General features: G+C 52.5%; 1 protein-coding gene across 4 annotated transcripts in view; it reads right to left on the bottom strand.

Moving 5' to 3' along the window:
- Positions 1 to 22,665, bottom strand: part of TNRC18 (trinucleotide repeat containing 18) — a 78,093-nt gene that overhangs the window by 10,965 nt on the left and 44,463 nt on the right. Inside the window, exons 11-20 of one of the 4 annotated variants that reach the window (XM_090024501.1) lie at positions 22,487 to 22,659; positions 21,096 to 21,232; positions 20,615 to 20,743; positions 18,484 to 18,658; positions 17,166 to 17,532; positions 14,034 to 14,312; positions 5,755 to 5,979; positions 1,975 to 2,417; positions 1,108 to 1,269; positions 5 to 146 (exon numbers count right to left, since the gene is read on the bottom strand). In XM_090024501.1, the coding sequence (XP_089880627.1) occupies positions 5 to 146; positions 1,108 to 1,269; positions 1,975 to 2,417; positions 5,755 to 5,979; positions 14,034 to 14,312; positions 17,166 to 17,532; positions 18,484 to 18,658; positions 20,615 to 20,743; positions 21,096 to 21,232; positions 22,487 to 22,659 (2,232 nt within the window). Of the gene's footprint in view, positions 1 to 4; positions 147 to 1,107; positions 1,270 to 1,974; positions 2,418 to 5,754; positions 5,980 to 14,033; positions 14,313 to 17,165; positions 17,533 to 18,483; positions 18,659 to 20,614; positions 20,744 to 21,095; positions 21,233 to 22,486; positions 22,663 to 22,665 lie in introns of all 4 variants that reach the window. The other 3 variants (XM_090024502.1, XM_090024500.1, XM_090024503.1) reach the window with 3 other exon arrangements.

The following is a 22,665-nucleotide window of genomic DNA, read 5'->3' on the forward strand; positions in this document are numbered from 1 at the left end:
TTACCCGGGGTAGGCGGCCGCTCCACGAGCATGCTCAGGGGGAGATTCTCGTCCTCGGAGAAGCTGCTGTCTTGATTGGGCTCGAAATCCTCTTCCGCAGCCATGCTCTCCATCAGCTTGCTGACGGCCCCTCCCTTCCCTCGGTTCTGGAGGAGGGAACAAAGCAGCACATAGGACCCCTCAGCCCCATCTCTTTATTCAGCCTGAGGCTTCAGAACAGGTTTAAAAGCCCTCCCAGCAAAGCCCTACAGTTTTCCCATTCTCAGTAGCTCTCACGAGATGTCGAGGATGCTCCCCCACCCAGCCCTCCAGCCCACGCAGCTCTCTCACGCACCTCCCAGGGTAAATCGCCCAGCAACTGAGGGCACTACGAGGGGTTGTCCTCACCCTCGTCTCATTAACCAGAGTCAGCAGCCCCTGCTACAGGGGCATCCATGGCTGCTGCTGCTTTTTGAGAGCAAAGCAGGTCTTCCGGGGTGGATTCCCAAGCAGCCAGCTGGGGGGCTGCACCCAGCGGCCCCTTCCAGTCCCACACCCCTAAAAGCCCTTTCTCCACATCAGAAGCAACATGAAGCCCAGGGTCTATCGGGACAGACACCGACAGCTGCAGGACGGCCTGACTAGCAAGGGAAACCTCGCTGCCCTGGGCAGAAGCTGAAGGGTTCGTCTCTCAGCTGGTAACTGGACTCCACGGAGGAGGCAGCAGTTACATTCGCCCCCCACCCCCCGGCAGGCATGGCCTGCCGCCTGCTTCGCATCCCAGCTCTGTCCCTCTCCTCCAGGCCCATGGGGAAGCCCATTCAGCTCCTCAGTCCCCAGACGGCCCTTCACCCGCCTGGGCACAGCACCCAGCTGAGGACGTGCTACCCTCACTTGAGTCTTCACGCTTCTCAACCAGAACCAAAAATAAATTTAGGGCCTCGCCTGCGCGGCCCCCAGTGTTGGCCTAACCCACGAGCAAGAAGAGTCACTGCAGTACTGAGGACATCCCAGCTCCCAAAAGGGAGGTGTGTGTGTGGACGGGGGGTGCTCTTCTCTCATGGTGCCGTGGGGCGAGAAAGGAGCAGAGACCCCTCAGCTCTGCGCCAGCCTGGCCTCAGCTCTCACCTCTTTCTTCACCTCCTTTGCTTTCACCTTGGCTTTACTCTTCTTGTTGGAGCTCAGGGAGGTGGCCAGGCTGACCCGGACGTCGGAAGGGGAGCTGGGGATGCCAGGGGGAGACATGGAAGAGGAGGAGCAGCACGGGCCGTCTTTACCCTTCTTCCTCTGCTGAAGGCAAACACAAGAGCAGCCCCCCTCGCACACAGATCTGGCCAGTGAAGCTCAGCGGCCACCACAGGCGAGAGGGAAGGAGGGGAAAGGGTAGCAAAGCAGCTCGTATTCAGACCAGGACACCGGCACTTGGGCAGGAGCCTGCTGGACCATTGCACCGACGTTCGAGGAGATACACTCCAGGGCGGGCTTTTAATGATCCCCGCCAGCACCTCCTGCTGATGGAGTCTGCCTCTGGGACAGCAAGGGAGGCGGCCTGGCCTGGAGCCGTGACAACTTGTCAAAACTCTTCCATAATCCAATCTCCCCAGTAACCAGAGACTAGGCCAAAAGGAGCCGGATGCTTCCGCAAGCTGGTTGGGGAGCAGCTGGGGATGGGACTGCCATGTTTATAAAGGGGAGGAAGAAAGTTTGGGGTCAATCCTGTCCCACCTGAAGCCCAAAGTTTCCTCACTGATGTCCCTGGGGGCAGGATTTCACCCAGACCCTTCACAACAATGAATGTGGAGAGTCAGGCAAGAGCCCAGACCCACCTTCAGGTGGGAGGCTGAGGATAAAGACGGGGGCGGTCTGCAGTTGTGCAGACTGAGACAGCGAGGAGCTGCTGAGGTGGCCAGCCCCCTTCCAAGGCCCTGGATGTGAAGGGCAGTGAAACGCGCTCCCCCACTGCCTGCTTTTGGCCCACCCCGACACCGCACCTACCTTGTTCAGTTCTTTCCTTTCCTTCCCTTTGCTCCCGTCCTTCTTGGGACTCAAAGGTGCCCCCTTCCCACAGCGGGCAGGCTTGGAGACAGGGGTGGAGCTGGCTGGAGGGGCCGGCGTCAGCACCGAGGACGAGGTGCTGGCATCGTGGAGGAAGATGCGCTCGCTCCGGCGCCGGTTCCACAGGTCGTCATCGCTCACCTCCAGCCCAAACTCGAAGCTCAGGTCCTTGGGTGACTTGAACTTCTTCAGCTTCCGCCCTTTCTCCACCCCGACCTTGACCTTGTCGCTGCTCCCAGGGCTGGGGTCCAGGATGCTGGCTGTCTGGCTGGGCGCGGCACTGCCCTGGTCCATCAGCCCCTTCTTGCCACGCAGCAGCCCCGAGGGAGACTTCTTCCGGATCTTGATCTCGCTCTCCGAGTCGGTGTACTCAAACTCCGTCCCTAAGCACAAGGGGATTGAGCAGTGAGCCCAGGCACTGCGTCGGTGCTGGGAGGTCAGACGGGACACGCAGATCACAGCCCCAAGATACACAATCCACCCAAAAGCACCTCAGTGCAAAGAGCTGTCCCATGACACGGAAGTCATGGGCTGGGGTGGTGAAGGCTGTGCAGCCTAAAGCATACAACCCTGCAACGTGGCTACTAGCATCACATCCAGCTGTCTTGGACGTCCCAGCCCCAATGGCCAGGTACCCACCGACAGCCGCCGTCCAGAGCTGGGCTGAGCTCTTCCTTCTGGACCTTTGCTGCTCTGCTCCTGCTCCCACGAAGCAGAAGCAAATCCCCCCGGAAGACGGACGCGATGGCGCCTCCCTCCCTTTATTCCTCCCGAGACAGAGATCCCGAGAGAGAGATCCCAGGTCTGCCCCCTTCCCCATCTCACCTCTGCGGGGGAGACTTCCCACTCCCCTCATCCCCGCAGTCTCAGCCAGGCCTTCCAGGGAAGCCCACGCTATGAAGCTAGAGAGCTTGGTCTGGAAGGGTTGTGTGGCTGGAATAAGACCCAAGCTCCTTGCAGCCTGGTCACCCTTCCCTAATTCCTGGGGCTCCTCACACCACCCACACCTGCCCATGCTTCATTAGGATGACAGGTTTTATTAATTGAATCAATCCAGGTTCCTGGCCAGGTTTCCTGATTGGTGAAAGGAAGCAGAAGGACCTTTCCACTGGGGCGGGTATGGAGTTGAGAGAGGAAAATGATCTCTTGTATGCGGCGAGTGGAAATCCCCTCCCATACCACACCCCACATGTGAGACAGCCTCTATCTAGGATCCGTACATGGCCCCTGGCACTGCAGTGTCCAAGTATCCTCACAACCACCCAGGGCGGTAGGGCAATGGTGCAAGTACCATCGCGCAGAGGGGAAACTGAGGCACAGAGAGACTAAGCAAACTGGCATGGAAAAGCTGAGGCAGAGCAGAGAATTTCAATAGAGGTTTCCTCAGCCCCAAACTAGAGCCCTGGCTACTGAGAACCAGCCTTCCTCCCCATCCCCCATGAAAGGGCACGTCAATGCTACCTGGAAACGAGCCCCCAGATTCCCACGGTTCTTCCCGGCTGACGATCCCCCCAAGAGCTGCAGTCACAGAGCTCTCTGCTTCCCACTCATCTGCCTCTTACACAGGTGATCGGATCCTGTCTGCACATGTATAACCTACGCCCTGGAGCTACATGTGTAGGAGACAGGATCGGGGATGATGAAAGGAGCCCTGAGGTTTCAGACCTGGAAAGAACCGGCAAGGGGCATTCTGGCCTGGCCTCGGTGCCTAAAACAAGCCAGACCCTGCCACACCTGCTTACCACCGCCTTCTCTGGGCTTAATACCAGCCAGCTCCCACATGGCAACCTTGGTCTGCAGGAGGGAGGCCTTAAAATGCATAACCCTGGCTTTACATCATCCAAGTAGGTGAAAGGGATTGTTGCAAGACCTGGAAGTAGGATCAAACTATGCACTTCTCTCAATCTCTCTGTCTTCTACACGCACGCAAGCAACCACACATCCCCCCGCCTTTTCTTCTCTAGCTTGATCCAACTTGCAGGACTCCCCATCCAACATTTCCTGCCCTCTTCCCCAGCAACACGCTCCAGACAAGCGCAAGACACAGGCAGGCGACGTTCGACAGGCCGGCTCCCTTCATCATAACGATATTAACTCTCCCATTTTTATTAATAGGCATTGGACCATTTTTAGATGCTTGGGGTTTTAATGGTTATGAGAAGCAATCGTGGTAAATTCATAACGGAGGCCGCTGGAACAAGCCAACGAAAGCCTAATATAGCATGGAAATGGTGTTAACATAAGCGGGGCTCCCTGGGAAGGCATCACTTCCCATTCTGAAGCATGCTATAAATTCCATTATCATTTAATAAATATTAATAAAGGGTTTATAAATGGAACCTTTATGGATCTGCCTGCCAGAAAAAGATGTCACCCTGGGGTCCTTTTGCAGGAAGGTGTGCGGGGAGCCAAAAAGCAAAACTGCAGCTATTTGTGGAAGGTGGGAGAGAGGCCGAGACAGACCGACAGGGAGGGAAGGGTGCACAGCGACCTCAGCACGGCTAGGCAGGCCAGCTCCGCTCTAATCGGATGATGGCTCTGGATCAGTCGCACGCCCCACGGCTGCAGGGAGGCAAGCACGCAGGAAGCAACCTGGCTGCTCTGCCCCAGCTCCCTACGTGGGCACCCTTAGTGCAAGCTCACTGCAGATTGAAAGTGCTTCGCAAGCAGTAGGAAATAGGTTCTCCTGGTAACCAGGGCTCCTCTAGCAGAGCAGAGGGTTGGAGGGCACTCTGCCTGGCGGGATGCACCCTCAAGGAGCCTCTATGGGAACAAGGAGAAAGCCCCAGCAGTAGAGTGCAGCGGGGCTTGGGCACTGCTCCCCGTTCCCTCTTCTCTTTCCTGCTCTCCCCCCATGCTGGGGGCTGGCAAGCCTGCTCCTGCCATATGCTCCCAAGAGGCGTCCTACCGTAGCACTGGGAGCTGAGCAGCTAGCAGCGCGGCATGCTTACGGCTCAATGTGGCAGCAGGCACTAACAATCCCACAGCCAGACCAGAGCCTGGCTGCCTTGGGGTGGATCCAAAGCTACTGGACTCAACGGGAGCTTCCCAGCGTCTTCAATGGGCTTTGGATCAGGCACCTTTGTCGCCTCCAAAAGAGCCTCCCGCCGTCATCACCTCCTTCTGCATCACGGCTGCCAGTGCCGCCCTTCCCCCTGCCTTGCCCTCCGCTACAGAGGTGCAAATTCCTGATCAGAATTTAGCACTGCTTCCTAATAGCTTGATGATGGCAGCGAGGACAACCTCACACCCCCTTTGGGCCTGATGGATGCTCCCCGCTCCTGAGCACGAAGGTGAGGGGCTTGCCAGCTGCCTCTCCCTGGGAAGCCCTTTCCATACAGGGAAGCCAGGGGAAATCTGCAGAGGGGGAAGACTTGCTCCACCAGCTACCCGAGGCCGACTCCCAAGTGTGCCCCAGCAGCCGCCACTCAAAGGCTGGAGGCCACCTCAAGACTGCCCTGTTACAAGCCCCCCGAGGCACGATGCTCTCCATATGGATGCCTCAACCCGGCATTTCGGAGTCAGGCCTAAACTGGAGGAGCAGGGAGTGAAGGGTCTGTCTATGCTCCCTCTCCAGAAGCTGCCAGAACTGACCAAGGCCGTATGCTGATATTTCTTTGACTAAGAGGTGGGGAGGTGGCTAAAAAGCCCTGGACAACGTGTCCTCCTGTTAGTCCCAGATAGTCCTCACCATCCTCTACCCCAGCTCCCAGGACTCACCCATCAGGCTCTGCCGTTCTTCCTTCTTCTTCGCCTTCTGCTTGGCCTCCAGCTGGACAATGGAAAGTGGAGGGGGAACAATGGGGCTCGGCATCGCGCTGGCAGCAAACCTTGCTAGCAGTCCCAAACCGCTCTCGTCCAGGGCTGGGGATGAAAGCCTGTTGTTGCTGTCCAGCCCATAGTCCTCTGCTTCCTCCTCCTCTTCCTCCTCCTCCGAACTAGAATCTAGCGCGCAGAAGACAGGAAACCCATTACATATCTCATCGGGGGGCACCTGTCCATAACCTCAGCCCCAGTGCATCAAGTTACGCGTGGGGCATCTTTCTAGCAAACAGAGCGGCATGGGTTTTATCACCATACGCCTGCTCCGTCCCCACCACAGCACTGACTGTTACAAAGCTACCCAACAAACCGAGCAAGAAAGCTTAAGCCACAGACACAAGACTATTTTTAAAGTCATATAGCATCCAGGGACATCATTCCTCACCTCCTATCACCTTTGTTCAAAGACATGGGCATAATATCCAATACCGTGCAGTAAAATTAAAATAATAATAATGATACTGTTAAAAGACTTGTAAGGGATGGGAAAGAGAAAAGGAAAAATTTAGGCTGAGATTTTCAAAGGAGCCCAAGGAAGTGAGACACCATTCCCACCCGTTTTCAATAGCAATGGAATATTTATCTCCCTTGAAAACACCAGGTTTATTAGTGCAGGGATGCCCCCCCGCCCCCCCCATACGATGAAATCCATTACTTTGTGACTGCATGGGAATAGCTTTGTAATTGGTACACAGTTCTTTTCTACAGAAGGGGAATTGCAAAGAGCATGGCAAGGAGGGTAAAAAGAGACACAAAGAGAAAAAAGGGACAGGTGGCAAGATGGAAGTAGGGAAATTAAGAGCGATGAGATTTGAATGTTTAAGGAAATATAAATCGCAGATGTAGGGAGAGAGAGAGGGAAGAGAATGGCAGTTACTAAAGCAGATGCTTTCAGCAGGTTGCTTTGGAGTCGGGTGAGTGGTGCAGCTAAGACACCGCGTAAAAACTTTCTGCGGTTGCTTTTCTCTTCTCAGGCCAAAAATTCCTAGCTTGGTCCTACGGGGTCAGCTGGATGCAGGCAAGAAGTCTCCTTGATCGGGCAAAGCAGACTGCTTGGCCTGCAACAAATGAGAGCAGGTTGCTTTGGCCCTTTATTGTGCACGCGCGTGTGTTGGAGGTTAGGGGGAAGATTTTGCTCGCAGGAACAGGCCCCCCTCTCTCTCCCTGAAACCACAACGTGCCGGTCAATCTAGAGAGCAACTCGAGGAGAAGCAGTCTACCGAGTGTCGCCTGGCTGTACCCATTCGAGAGGAATCGAAAGGGAATCTTTCTTGCTTAGAAAAGAGAAACAGGGCTGGCAAGCACAATTCACAGCCTCGCTTCAGGAGAAATGACTCGGGATCTATACGGCGGCCCGGTTTCCTCCAGACCTAAGAATATTGTTTGCATCGCCGATGTCTAGCTTTCAAGTTCCCCATGGGCTACTCTTTCTGCCTTCTGAAAGCCTGCCAAATGATAAATTAAATCGTAATCCCCTTTTAAAATGAAGCGAGTGGGAAAATATTTTTCTTTCCGTTCGTGCCCTCTAGGATGCATTTTTTAAAAATGGTCTCAGTGCGCTCTCACTCACTCTTTTTTTTTTTGAAAAAAGGTTTTTTTTTATTCCTTATTGGGCTTGTTTTTAAACTTAGAAATAGCAGGACTATCAGACGACTTCTTGCCTTCCCTGTTTTGACTGGAGTTTGTTCAGGCAGCGTGCTGAACTTTGCACAAAGAGCGCTTTTTCCCCCCTCAAAGTGTTGCTCGGGAGTTTGAGTCAAAAACGGCATTGAGAAAACAAAGAATTAGCGCACTGAGTAAAAATCCCGTCCCCTGTTCACTTGTCCAGCCTTCTTTCTTGCAAGATCATCATTCACTTGCTTCACAATCCTCCACCAAAAAACAGGGAAATCCAGCCCTGACATTTCTGATGTGAAGAACATATTAAAGGGGGGGAAAAAACCCAAAGATTTTGGGGAGGGAAATACAAGAACTATTCTGGGCTTTGCTCCTCCACCAAAAACCAGCAAAAAGGGGCATCCGTGTCTTTATAGTTCAACTATCACACTCAAACGTATCGTGATCTGCCTCCCAATTCACCAAGACAAAATACAACCACCTAAAAAGCAGCCAGCGTGCTTGCTGACTTGTAGGACCGGGACTTTGATCGCACTAGAGTCATAAATCCTCACGCTTTCCAGCAATGCCAGCTTCCTACTCGGCTGTGGTCAGCTCGACTACTAACAGCGCCTTGCCAGGGTAAATGCCAGCCTCGACCCGATGAAGTCCTGGAGGAAACTACTAGGAAGGCAATGAGCTAACGAAGAGCCAAAGACCCATCAAGAGAGGTCCTTCTTCCCCCGCCCCGTGCTGGCCAGCGCGCAACGGCCCATCAGTGCTGGCCGCGGTGGGTCTCGGCTCTGGGGGCCACGTGGAATCACATCACCTACAGCCCTGCACTTTCGACCCACGTTGCGGGGAAATTTCGATTAAAACGGCTTTAATACCACGTCCCCCGATCCATCTGACGTCCCCTAAATCAAGACGACTGACTTTTTGCCATTGCCTGGCTTTTATCGCCCACCTTTCCTTCCCTGCCCTGCTCCTCCTATGCACAACTCCTGGGAGGGAAGAGGATATCCCATTTCCCTCAAGGCTTACGACTCGGCTTTAAAATTCACAAGGCATTCGTTAATCCACGGTCAGAAATGGATGACAAAAAAGCCGTGGCCGCTCACCTCCTTAAACCTCTGGAGCCACGAGCCTGGGGCGAGGGGAAGGAAAGGCAAGCCCTCGCAACCCCACCAGGGAACTGCTCCGTCTGACCGGCGCTTGCTCCCGCGGGGGATGCTCAGGGATCCCGCGGCACCCGTCCCGGCTCCGCGGTTCCTTCCACGCGGTTGTGAGACCCACGTGCTCCGTCCTTGCCCGAGTTTCAGATCCAATGCACCTAAATGATGGGACCGGGGCAAAATGGAGCAAAACCCCTGCCCCGAGGGAGACGCGGCCCAGACCCCCATCCATGCCTAGACCGCAGGGAACAAGGAAGCCAGGAACAGCCCCCGTCTCTTTAGATCAGGCTGCCACAGCTCACGCGTTTCCTCTCTTCCATCTCTGGCCCGTCAACCATCGCCGCAGCTACACTGCCGGACTCCAGACACAAAGCCAACCGACTGCACCCCGTCTAATAAGAGCCAAGCGGGCTCCATCGCTAGCCAGACTCGCCGGGATCGAGCAGATCCGTACAACAGAAAGAGGCCAGGAGGCACGTGCTCTCCGCCAGCGCGGACACAGGCGGCTCCGATGAACTAAGGGGCCTCCCCCCGCAATTTAAGGTTTAAAGTCCTCTTCCACCATCCCAAAAATGCATTTGGCATTTGCTAATCTGTAAGATAGGCAACTCTAGCACTTTACACACACCAAGGTAAAACAATGGAAAAACTCTGCTGAAACCAGCCGTTGCTCACACTGTGGCAAATACCCACATAGGAACCCATCCGGCAGTTCTTCACCTCTCCCTCCAATACACGGTCATACCAGGGAAAGCCTACTGCCAATCCGTACCCAGAGCACTTCCTGAAAACACCAGTCTCATCCACCTCAGGCACAATTTCCAGAACAGGAAAAAATACTTTTTTAAATGCAAACATGACTTCCTCCTGCCATTCCTAAGGGACGTCTCCCTTTGCTAGGTACCCCTCCATCCCGCGCAGCCTCCGCATCCCCTTCCCCTTTAGCATTTCCATGGGACAAGTCAAAAAATAAAATATTTTGGGCGGCTCCCTTAACTCGTGCCCTTCAGAACGAAGATCCCAAGTCAAGCTGCAGATGAAAATGCCCCGCTCTGCTCGGCCCTAGAAACCACATCACCACCGCTCGCACAATAACCCCTGGAGCACAGCCTGTGTTGAACTCTAAGTTTCCCCACTAAACGTAACGGGAGACACCACGTAGACACAGTGACTTGGAAACCTTAACAGAAATTCTGGTCCGAGGTGGGAAACGCAACATTTTTATAAAACAATATTCATTCCCCACCCTCCCCAAACATTATGAAGCTGCCAATGCTTTGCCAAGGAAAGAAAAGAAGCGTACGTAACACAAAAAACCCCAGCTGTAGTAACCGCAGCATTTCCAAAGATTGTGTGTCTGTGTACGTACATACACACACACACAAACACGCACACGGAGGTATCCATCACAGACACACGCAAAGAAAGGGATGTTTAAATGCCAATCGGCAGCAAATAAACCAAAGGCACCAAATACTTTACAGACAAAATGTTAACCTGTGCATCCAATTCAGCACCCAAAAAAAAAAAAAAAATGGGAGCAAGGTTCAAACTTTCCCTTTGTCTTTCGAGATGGCCGAGCTGGCGCGGGGCTTTGTGGTCGTTAGAAGAGCAGTGAGTGAACGGGTTGTTAATGATGGACAGGAGCTGGTTAAGTAATTCGGATGTTCAAAGACGGATGGGAAGCAAGGTGAGTTTGAAGGAGCATGAAGAGGACGGGTGAGGGAGGCAAGGGGATAAAAAACACACACTTCAAAAGATTCATTTCACATTGTCAAAAAATAGCATGGTTTTCTCCAAATGCCAAGCAGGCCTACAGCATACAAAGCAGGCTAAGTACAGGCAGACGTTAGACAGCTACCGGGTCCTTCACCTCCGTTTGGAGTGATCTGTCCAATTTGGAATATTAGTGATGCTTCAAATTTTCCCTCGAAACATTGCACCGGGTTTGTCAAACACATCAACTCACGTTCTTTTAAGGGTTTCTGTTCCCTCCATGTGTTGTGCTGCAGGCTCCAGAAATGCTTTGCATCAAGGACCAAAATACATGCATAACAGTTCCTTCGGATCAAGTGCTGGGAGAGGTGGATAAACCCCCCTGGTTTGTGCTTGGATAGGCTGTCTCCCCACGGATGGAAAGGAGAGGAGAGGAGAGAGGTCCGTTTTCAGAGGACAGTCGCATCGAGACAGAGGGAAGAAATGTTGGCCAAGAATGACCATCTTGATGGCTTCCTACGTGCTTGCATGGCTTTTACCAACCAAGGGCTCTTCTCATGGACTTTACCTGATGAGATATGGCACCCATACTTCAAATGGTGATGCTACGCTTACTCTCCCAGGAAGCAAATTACACCCCCACCCCTTTGCTGACCTCCAGGAAAAACTCAGAGCAAAACCAAAACCCAGGGGCTTTTCTGTAGCCACCTTCCTAGAGCGAGGTCCCTTTCCCAAACAAAAGTCATCATCCAGCCAGCGATTCTCCTGGACACCGGTGGATCCTGGGTCCCGGCGAGGCAAGATCGCCCCGGTGCAAGAAGCCGCATAAGCTTCCCGCAGCGGGTCGACCCGGTCAAGTCGGGCCTGCCTTTTGCTTGGGAGGAGATTTCCCCGCGAAGGAATTACAGATCCGCAAGGTCTTTCTGGAGCCCTCAGCACGCACACACGCTCGAGCCGACCTTCCTTGCAGGACAGCGAAATCCAAGCGGACATCGATCCTCTTCCAATTCCAAGCCAGCCGGAAAATGCAAAAAGTCTACGTGTGTTATCAAGTCATGGGGTTAACATCGAAACGTCTCAGGTTTACAGATGACATAAAGAAAAGGTATTTTGCCTACCTACATAACAATGTTCAAGGTTCAGGTTCATGGTTAGAGACCCCTCGCTGAGCAGTGTCTGCCCTACTCCCAGCCAATCACTTTGCTTCTTTAGTGCAGAGAGCAAATGCAAGAGACCGATACAGACATTCAAAGCGTCATGGATAGGGGTCAGGGGTGGAGGGGTTGGTCAAGCAGCTGCAAGGAGAAAGCGAGCACTTCTAGAAAAGCTGAGGTTATTAATCGGTTTAGTATCAGGGAAAGCCATTAGAAAAACCCTATTACCCAAATATCCCTTACAGAAAAGCGTCATAGAAAAAGAGCCATTTTCAGAAAAGATCACCCGTGACCCCTCCCGCCTCCCCCCGCAAACGTCACCTTCCCCAGCGTTTTGTGCCCCCCCGCCGCTCAATCACCCCGCAGCGTGATTTACAATGCATTGCCCCATTCGTTCCAGATTTCCCATCCGCTTCCCCCCCCGCCGCCCCAGACTCTACCCCATGGAAACGGGGATCCTAAGCAGAGAGGTGGCTTGAGACACGCATCAAGCCAGGCAAAGGTCTGAAGTCTCTGGACAAGCTACCTATCTGCTTATCTGGAAGACAGCTGGGCACAAAAACCTCAAGGGCTTGGAAAAAGGATTGATATCCTCAAAATTTCCAATGGCAGCAAAAGAAAAAAAAAAAAAAAGGGAATGAAGGGAAAGGAGGGGTGGGGAAAAGGGAAGGGGTGCCAGCTGGGATGGAGGTGGCTGAACCAGATTCTTCATGGAAAAGGCAGAGCCCATCACCCTTAGAGCAGCCCACCACCGCTGCGGCATTGCAGGTCCTCTGAGGAAATGTCACTTCCCCGAGACATTTTGCTTCTCCCTCAGAGGCTTCCTCTTGCATGAATGCATGGGCACAGCCGCTTCAGATCCATGCGAAAAAGCAGCGGTTTGTCGCTTTGGGGGGCTGGACTGGGATTGTTAAAAATGGGTCGCTCGTTTTGGCGGGGGGGGGGAGGGGAAGAGAAGCGGGGTCGGAGAGGGGCAGAGCAAAACGGAAAAAGGAAAAAAAAAAGGAAAAAAGCAACACCAAAAAAAAAAGCCAAATCCACCTTGAATGAGCAGCTCTCTGAAGCAGGGTGTAAATCCCTACGGGGACTCTGCTGTGCTACGTTCAGATAGGAGGTGCTCGGTTAACCTGTTACCTTGCTGGTAACAGGGGACACTACGCTCCCTCCCCCCTTCCTTAACATTCAGCCCACGCGAGCTACCTTCGTTTGGGAGTTGAGTTGGAAACTCCAGAGCTCATTAAATTGACTTTTCCCCCATGATTATTATTTAATAAGCACGCTCTAAACCAGAAACTGCCTTGTGTCTCTTGAGGAAAAGTCTCGAACGATCTCTTTTCCCAGCAAAGTATTAATGACAGATGAACAAAAAGCCAAGGGGAGAAATTTGGGGTTGGGGTTAGGTTTGACCGGTGGGGTCCAATTCAACGTGGCGATTTCTACGTCCTTGAACGTCTGCCGGTTAATTACGAGATCTGAAAAACGCATAATCCAAAAAGGCTGGAGCGAGTGCCATGTGCGTTTTAAACACATCCGCAATATTTTTAAAAATCGTGGGACTGCAAAAAAAATACAGTATTGTAACGCCACGCTTTTGGAACAGAAACGTGAATATCTATCCAGCTTATTGTTACTATTATTTTTGTCTTACATGTCTGCCTCAAAAGAGTCTATTCCAAAGGAAACAGGGGAAAAAAATTAAATGACCAATTGCTGCAAAATATAAACAAAAGTAAAAGCTGGAAGAGGGAGCAACATCCATTTTTTGTCTTAGAAAATATAGCAAAAGCCAATTGCTATCAGGGATATTTGAATAATAGAGAGTGCCTGAGACTATGTTAATTCTAGCTCTATACATCAGGAATGGGGAAGGGAAAAGGGGAGGCAGAGCAGGATGAAGTGAAGCAGCAACCTAATTGCCTAATAAGAGACACAGCAAGAGAGACAAGGTACACAGGTTTAGTTAAAAATGAACTCGATATGTTTAATAAAGCTTGGTATACCAAATTGCAGTACAAACATCAAATCACACACCCACACAACAGTATCCCATTAGGAAAAAAAATAAAAGAAAGCAAGCTCCTTCCAAACCTCTACAAGGCCCATGCCAAAAATCAAAAATAATAATAATAATAATAAAATCAAAAAATAAAATAAAATAAAAATAAAAATCATATCATGGTGGTGGTGGCAGCAAGGAAGAGAGTGAGGGGGGACTGAAGGGAAGATGGGGAAGAGGAAAGGAGGGGAGAAGTGGAGACTAAAATCCAATTGATATTAAAGCTCCAAAAGAGCCAGCCGATAATAATATCACAATGATACAAGTACAAAAAAGATTATAGCGATAAAGCAGGCTACGCTGCCAGGAACAAAGACGGCCGCCCTTCCTTTGACCATCAAAGATGGCAGACCTCAGTACCGCCATCTCTCACTCGCACACGCGCTCGCACACACGCACACGCACTCGTTCCACAAACACGGAAGAGACTTTTCTTTTTTTTGTGTGTGTTTTGTTTTGTGTTTGTTATAATCTAGTAACCTTGATCGAACGAGTCCTCCGAAGAGTCACTGAACGAAGATCCAGCCTCGGCCTCCCGCAGCAGCAAGCAAAACTGCTGCTTCCTGCTCGCGGCCGGTTTGGATTTGAGAGTCCTAGTGGCAGCCATGCCCCTCTTGGCTGGCTTGAGGCCCCCGGCTGGCTTGCTGCTTTTTTTGGCCACTACGCTGTAGAGATTTGGGGGTCTCATTTTGGAGCTGGAGGGAGACTGAGAAGGCCACTCGTCCTTCAGGGATTCGTCATCTTCCTCCGAGTCCGTATCTGCAGTCAAAGTAGTTGTTAATAGCGTTAAATCAATGCACTTGGCCGCGGGTTTGTCTTTTAACCGTCTAAAAAGGGCGACATTGCAACGGAGACAAAAGGCTGCGAGAACGCCTGCATTGCAAGTTGGACGAGCTGCCCCTACACAGCTCGGGGGGCGCTTTGCAATCCTTATCTGCCTCTCCTAGCCGTACATCGCCGTAGCTTTCGGGTTTGGTAGGGAGGAAGGCAACCAAAACCACGAGGCCTGACACTCTAACCCCAGACCGATAGTCTCTGTCCAGGGAAAGCCGCCTAAATCTTTGCTTAGTTTGAGCTGGAAGAAATTCTGGATTTGATCCAAGAATGCAAAACTCATTACTCCTGCATGAAGATTAGACTCCATTCGAATGGCAGAGATCCCTTTACAGCAGACTCAGGGGGCGCTGGGAAAACACAGCTCTACGACTACTGCTCCATCTAAAAGGGTTCAGGCCTGACAAGTGCCCGTGCCTGAGCGCACCATGTCGGGAGCTGGAAAAATCCCTCCGATGCTGCAGCGAGGCTCTTCAGTGCAATCCCTTAGCGAAAAACAAAAAACACCACGAAAGAAGCACGGCCACTCCTTCCCCAGACTGGAATTCCCCACCAACGTACGGCAGCGTGGTGCTCAGGAAAAACAAGTCGGGATTTAAAACAGAATAATAATAATTCCCACTCATCATAAAGTCGGCAATGCCAAGGGCCAGATGGGACGCCAACCCTGCTGTAGGAAGCCTTAACTAGGGATATGATGAATGCCAGAACTGGCCCTCAATTTGCACATGAATTCACCCACATGATGAAATGTCAACACGGTGAGCCAGGAAATAGCAGGGATGGGCTAAAGATCATGTTTACTAACTGTATCGAGTGATCAGCCATCATTCAAACAGTACCACGCAACGAGACTGAGGCTACCTGGGACAAAAGGAGTGAGCCAGAGTCTGGAGGTTCTTCCTTAGCCTGTAATGTCATATTTTCGTACATATAACATGCCCCCCGCCCCCAAAAAAAGAGCTGCTGGAAATTGCAGTATATGCATTATATACAATAAATATGGTAAACGCTGTTTCTGCCGATTATGGGCAAAAGTGAAAGTAAAATCAAATCTGCGCAGGATTCACAAGAAGCTGGCTCTGCTCCCTAACTGCTGCTACTCAGGTACTTACTAGAACAAAAGGGTTGGTTGTTTTTTTTAAATTAATTCTGACTTTCAAAAACAAAGTGCATGTTATATTACCAGGCATGTTGTATGCAAGAAAATACAGTACTCCAGCCAAAATACAGTCTACTCTTCATAAAGCTGACATTTCCCCTGGGTACCCAATACTGAGAATCAGCCAATATTTTCATCCAGTACCCAATGAGCGGCACTAAGACTATATGGTACCCGATGGATCCAATAAAAGCGGATTTGAACGTTATGTTGTTACTCCTGAATGCATCATTAATTCCAAAGTGTTATGAACATGACCGGGGGGGAAAGGGGGGAAACTGTTCCAGCTTGTTAGGATCGGCACTTGCTCTCCAACCACATCTGGAGACAGGCACTGGTGGGAGGATAAGGAGGGGTCTTGGAGGTCTGCATTTTTTAAGACCCCAAAAAATAGCCCTGGGGTTGGAGCAGGATGGGGAAAGGATCTGGTGCCCTCGTCATTTTTCCTCTGCCAAGTTAATTCGCCTGTCTTGGGCCCTGGTTTGTGGGCTAGCTACTGAAGAGATGCCAATTGGCACTTGCCCGCCTTCTGAAATATGTTGTACTAGGCTGAAGAGATCTGCTGAATGGTCCCTTGGTACAGTATAAAAATAACCAACTAATGCCTTTCACCTCAACCCAGGGTAAAGCTTGGAGCACAAAGATATGGAGCCATCTCACTGCACAGGTCCTTGAAGAACCATCCTCTTCCTCGCAGCAGGAGACGGAGGCCACAAACTACCTCCTAGTCCCAACCGACCCCACCTCCGATGGAAAGCTTAGTGCAAATGTGGAAATGGAGGCAACTGCTCCCCGGGAACACCGATTAACGAGCCCACGGGAGGCAATTCTCAGGCTCGAAACTGCTACGGCAAAAGCCAACAACCCTCCCAGCCGTGACCCCATCTGCCCAGCGCCCCCAGCCCCTCGTCACTGCTGGGTGCTCCATGGACCCCACGCAGGAAGGTCATTCTGGGATCAGAAATGCATTGAAGAGAAAATAAAATCGGTGGGTGGTTTGGGCATCCTTGACAGCCAAGATGCATCCCCTTCGCTTTGCCGTGTAAAACGGGAAATTGCACGTACCACCTCTATCTGATTGGATAATTGCTAGCGTCTCCTCTTGGATCTCTTAATTCTCTGCCAAGTTAATTCACCTGTCCTGGGCCCTGGTTTGTGGGCCAGCTACTGAAGAGATGCCAATTGGCACTCACCCGCCCTCCAAAATACATTGTAGTAGGGTGAAGAGATCTGCTGAATGGTTCCTTGTTACAGTATAAAAATAACCAACTAATGCCTTTCACCTCAACCCAGCGTAAGTCTAGTGTGCAGGGACTTGCATTTGTTATGCACATCCGTGTCCCGATGGAGGTTTTTAATAGAGACTTTTATGTTACTGTTCAGCAGCTCCCGATGCCAAGAACTGAAGCACCCAAGGCTTTGTGCGCAGACCCCAGCCTAGACTCCACCAAGTCAAATCAACAGGCAAAGGGAGGAGAGCACCTTTCGGCTTGAAAGCAAAATCAGATCCATTTCCAACAGCCCTTGGAGACTAAGTCCTCATAAAAAAACCCACAAAAAAACCCCCACGCAACATAAATTCACTGTAAAAGAGGAATAAGTGAGAGGTTACTTACTGTAGGAGTAGCTGCTAGCTTCAGATATTGCTGGTGAATGGGAAACTTTCAGCTGACTTTTGACTTTTAACCCCACCTCCATCTTCTTCATTTTGGCAGCCATTTTATTTTTACCTTCTTTGGAGGTTTTCAGCGACAAGCTGAGGCTCTTAGCCATGCTCTTCTTCTCCTCCTTGCTCAACAGGGGCTCATGGGGTGACAGGTACCTGCTGACACCGCCTCCGCTGGTCTTCTGTTTCCCCCCAGAGCTGTCTGCAAACTTGAAGGGGGATTTGAGCTTGTCCTGTTTGGTGAGTGACAGGGCTTTGTCCAGCTTGTTCGCCAGCTGCTCCTGATCGGACGCCATCTTCTTCTTCTTGATCTTTAGCTGTCGAGGAAGGAAGGGGAAATGGACACGTTTGAATACAGCTCCGTTTCGAGCCGGACCCCAGAGACTTTACAGGCTGACTCTCCTGATGAACCTGACTGCGGTTCACGGTACGCTCAAACAAACAGGGCCTAGAAGGGAAAAACTTAACCCCACTGTGGATGCATCCTGCGAGAGGGCAGGAGACGGCAGTCTTCCCAGGACTGGCATCCCGATGGCATTTCCAGAAGGATACACATAGGGCAGCAGAGGAAGCTCTGCCCTGTGGTACCTAGTACAAGCTCACCCACACTGAGCCTCCAAGACTCAGGAGCTGGTAAGCATTTCTTGGTCCAAAAAAACAAAAATCAAAATAATCATGCCTTTTTTTTTAACAACACATGTTGGGCCCCTTCTGAATGGCGACCCTTTAGAGCACGCTCAAATTATACCTACAAGCTCTTCTCGACAACCGTATAGACCAGAAACCATGTTAAAAAAAATCAGTATAGCAAGATGCTCCATAATGACTCCAAGTCCAGAAAACTGAGGCCTTAAAAAAATGCCCCAAATATTGCAAGACTCATTTATCTCATGAGAGTTGACATGCTGCTGTAACAGTAAAGGGGACCAGTCGTACTGTCTGGACTACGGTATCGTGTTGCTACTGCAAAAAACACCCCGGTGTTTTAAAAGAGCATGAAGGTCAATTGCCCAGCCCCGCGGCTCAGTCCCAGTGCAGGCAGCAACACCGAACCTGCTCTGCATCCAGCTTGGAGCTCTGGTGCCCCCCACGCTGCTCCCTCCATACAGTAAGGCATTTGCTAGGGCCTCTTGCCTATGGCGCATCTTTATGTATTACTTGCTTTAGAACAGCATCTGCAAGGCTCAGAGGAAGCCCTGCTCTACCCTCTGGACCACGCTGCCTCTGCCTTTGGCATGCAGTCCCACGAGCACCGTGACAGTACTGACCTCATTGGAAAAGCTGGACACTGCCTCGTGCTCCTCCCAGCTCTGGTTCCTCCCTTTCACCTTCCCACCGCCGCTCTCGGCGTCCTCGTCCTCCTCAGGGAGGGCCCCTTTGTGCCTCTTCTTCATCCCCTCGCCAGTCTCGGAGTCCTCGGACAGCAGTAAGGACTTGCTCAGTCTGCAAGCCAAACACAGGGCTGGTCATCAAGGCTGGCCTTTCCTTCCTGCAAGCATCTACCGACCTCTGCAGAGGTCACTTCCCCAGTAACAGGCCCTCAAACCTGGCACCTGCAACTATACCCCCAGCTGGGGAAAATCCATCGATTCCAAAGAACCTATATCACCTGAGAGCTGTGAGGATTTGGCCCATTTAGCAGACGTGCCAATTAGTGCCTGATGCCTGCTCTAGATGGTCGGCGTGAAGCAGGGTGCTTTTCGGCAGAGATCTGCAGGCCTGCGAAGTGGCCGCTGAAGGCAAGCGGTGGGCGCACCTGTGTTTGGGCTAGGAAAGGGCCGCAGAGAGCCATCTGCTGTGCTAAGGAGCAGGAAGGGAAGAACGGATGCGATGACCCTTCAGGTCTTTCCCTGGGTTTTCTACCGACACAAGCAGACTCATTCCACAGGATACGGTAGGAACTGAGCTAGCCGCGGGCTGGTGGAGATCCTTGTGCGCACATGGCAGGAGTGGTGTTTTATCAGGGAGCTGACAGCAGAGCAGAGTTGAAAGGACCTGGCAAACGGGGTGGGGGTAGGGATTAGCCGGGCCTATGCTGTCCATGAATGCTACTGATCTGGCCCTCCACCAGCAAAACTTGCGACCGGATTCCCTGCACCCTCTATGGGACTGGGGGGAAGGAGAGCAGCTAGGACAAGGACGGGTGTCACCGCTCCCCAGCTGCCTCCAGCAATCGGCTGATGGACGGAGAGGTGAGCCAATGCTAAAGAGCTCCTGCCAAGTCTCCATTCAACTCCCTCGCACACGCTGTGCCATCTCCCATTCCCATCACTGCTCACGGCCACCTCGTGACAGAAGCAAACCACAGCCATCTCCTTCGCACTACATCCGCCAGGCCGACTCCACAGCTGCCACATCTGTGAAGCCACCAAGACAACACAGCCTCGCCTCCCCAAAACGGGACACAGCAGCCTCCTTCTCTGCCCTCCTGACTTCTCCTCCCCAACCCAAAGCCAAACCAACGCCGCTTTCCAGCCTCCAGCCACCAGAAGGCAGATCTACGTGTGGCTCAGCTTTCAGAGCAAGGCTTCCACGAATGCCCACGATACCTGCTTCCACCAGAGACGCACATGCAAGAGAGTCTGGACACTTGTGGACATCCCAAGCCTTTCAAACCACCAAAGAAGAGAAGCAAGTTACAAAACTATGGAGGGGCCTGATTTCCAGAGGCACCACGGCAGGTGAAAAAAATCAGTGGGAATCGGGGCCCTGACTCCTGTTCCTATCTTGACCCTCCAAGCAAGACCCAGCCCATAAAGAAGAGGCAGCTCACAGAACTACAGAAGTGCTCCAGCAACCCAAACGAAGCTCTCAGACTTGCCCAGAGCCAGCACAGCAAGAGAAAGGGGTCCAGACACCCAGCAGGGAAGAGAGGGAGAGAGCAGGCAGCAGAAGCCCATTTCCCACCAAGAGGAGGACGATGGGAGGGCAACATGGCAGAACGGCCCCAGCACAGAAACCTCTTTCACATTTGGGAATTCATTAGGACTGAAATCGTTAGCACGGCCACGGCCACTCGGTGCCCAGAAGAGCCCCTGGTGCTAGCCACCGCCCTGGCATGGAACGCACACGAAGACACGCAATCCCTGGCTCGCGATGCCATCAGCCTGCCCCGCTGTCCACCTGCCCAGGCCACGCGCCAGCCAGCCCCATGTTTCTCCTCCAGAGGCAACAGGCGCACGATGGCGAGGCGAAGCGACCCCACAATGGCACTCCTGCTCGCAAGGACGCAACGAGTGGCCACCACACCAGCACACGGTAAAGCCCTGCTGCCACGGACACGCTCTGCTGAGACGACGACGCACCGCACCGGGACCCCGCTGCCTGAGGGACGCCGTCCCCGATAGGACACGGTGCAGAGACCCTGCCATTCCCATCTTCCCCGCGTTCCAGCCTTACTTTCCGCTCTTGCTGTCACTCTTCCCTCTCTCCTTAAGGGGCGACAGACCGCTCGATCCATGCTTCCTCTTCCTGGGCCTTCCTGGGCCTCTTCGCGCCAAGCTTCTACTTTTCTCGTCATGCTTTTCCCTTTAAAAGAACCACACGCTTCACTGTTAACCAGAGCGACAAGACACACAGCAAAAACAAGAGCAAGAACACAAACAAACCGAGGCCGGTCGCACGACCCGGATGCCGGCCCGGAGCCTTCGCCTGCCACTGAACCGCTACGCTGAGCTGCGAAAGCCAAGGGTCTCTTATGAGGGGTCACCCCGCTGCCTTCACCAGTCATCCGGTTGCCGTTTTAACAGCCTAGGAGCGCGTGTGCAAAGCGTGGGCAGAGATGCTGTGAAAGGGGTGGGGAAGGAGCAAGGGAAGAGTGTTCTCCTAGACCTGGATGCCGTGGAGGTACCCGGCGGGGACAGCGACCTGCCCGACTTACTCGGAGTCCCTGCGCCGTTGCAATTTCACCAGCTCCCTCTGCTTTTCCTTGTACCGCCGCTGCACCTCAGCCAGCCGCATCCTGTAGTCCAGCTCCATGGCATCCATGTGCTCGATGGCGGACTTGATGGAGAACATCTGGGAAGGGGGGAGGCAAGGCAAGCAGAGAGGGTATAAGGGGATGCAGGAAGGCTGCTGCCAGCCCCGTGGTTAGAACAGGCCTGTTGCCGCTCCCCACTCCGCTGCTCAGCAAGGGCCACAGAGTCCCATGAATGCAGCGAGCAGAAGAGCTGCCCTCCCACATCACAACTGGCAGAGAACTCCTATTTACACGGTGCTTCCTACCGACCTTGGAGACAGGGCGTCTGAATGCCCGAGCAGGCTCCCCTGCAGTGGCATGCTCAGCTGCGATGTGGGAGACCATAATGTAAGCCCTGCTTGCCTGCTCCCCTAACTAGAAGGAGATGTGTTACACCTCTGCAGAGGCAGGCAGCTCAGGCCCTGGAAGCCAGGGCCACCGTGCTGAGCCAGGACCCCCTCCAACCTCAGTACAGAGCAGCACAGTCATGTCCCTGTCCTCCTTGCCTGGACGGGTGCTGGGTCCACTGAGGAAGCAGACCAGAAGCTTAAACCTGCCATGGGAAGGCTCCTGTTTTCCTAGGGCACAGGGCTGGGCAGACATACCTGAACTGGCTTGGGCACTGAAAGCAAGCTAGCTGCATTACCACACTTCACCCAAACTAACTGGCCAGGCAAGCATATGGTGCTTCTTCCCGGTACTCTTCTAGTGCAGGTATCCTGCTTCTAGTACCTAAGCAGGCTTGTTCAGAGGTAGTTCAGCTATCTCTGCATGACTCTACGTTGCAGGCATGGCGTGAGGGTGCAAAAAGAGTCTTGGATCCGTAAGAGGAAAAGCCAAGGAGTTGAATAAACCAATTAATTCTTTCTCCCGTCAACTGGATTTAAGCTCACCCCAACACATTACCAACCATTCAGCAGTTACTACCTAGTAAATGCCTAAAGAATTTGCAAAGCTATCTCCCCGCGAAGGAAAAGAAAGCCGGCACTATCTTTGTGTACCCCCGCGGCCACAGAAACAACGTATGAGCTTCCCCTGCTGCCTTTGTATGGCAAACACCATTCCCAACACTGTGCCCCTTCCCACTGAGATCAATGATGCTTAAGCACGAACAAGGAAACAAACTACATCGTGCCCCACTGACTTCTGCTCAGCTACCACTGCAGGGCTGGGAGAAAGGAGAGAGGGGGAAAGTGCAGGCTGGCAGTGGAAGTAGTCGGGGAGCGAACTGCTGTATGGACGAACAGCAGCACTGAGAGGAACTTTCAGGTATCCCATGGCTCCAAGCTCAACAGCATCGAAGAGCTACTTACAGGTTCATCCTTCTTCTGCATCCAGCTGTACTTCTTGTTGGGATTCAGCTCGCGAGGCAGCCGGATGGTTTTCAGACTGTCCATGAACGGGGTGGAAAGCACCTCCATCAGCATGTGGGTGCTGGCCGCCAGCAAACTCTCCAGGGTGGGGCGGATGGGACAGTTCTCTGGACCTGCTT

The sequence above is a fragment of the Crocodylus siamensis genome, chromosome 12, assembly GCF_052110815.1.
Source record: "Crocodylus siamensis isolate JL-2025a chromosome 12, ASM5211081v1, whole genome shotgun sequence".
Lineage (NCBI taxonomy): Eukaryota > Metazoa > Chordata > Crocodylia > Crocodylidae > Crocodylus > Crocodylus siamensis.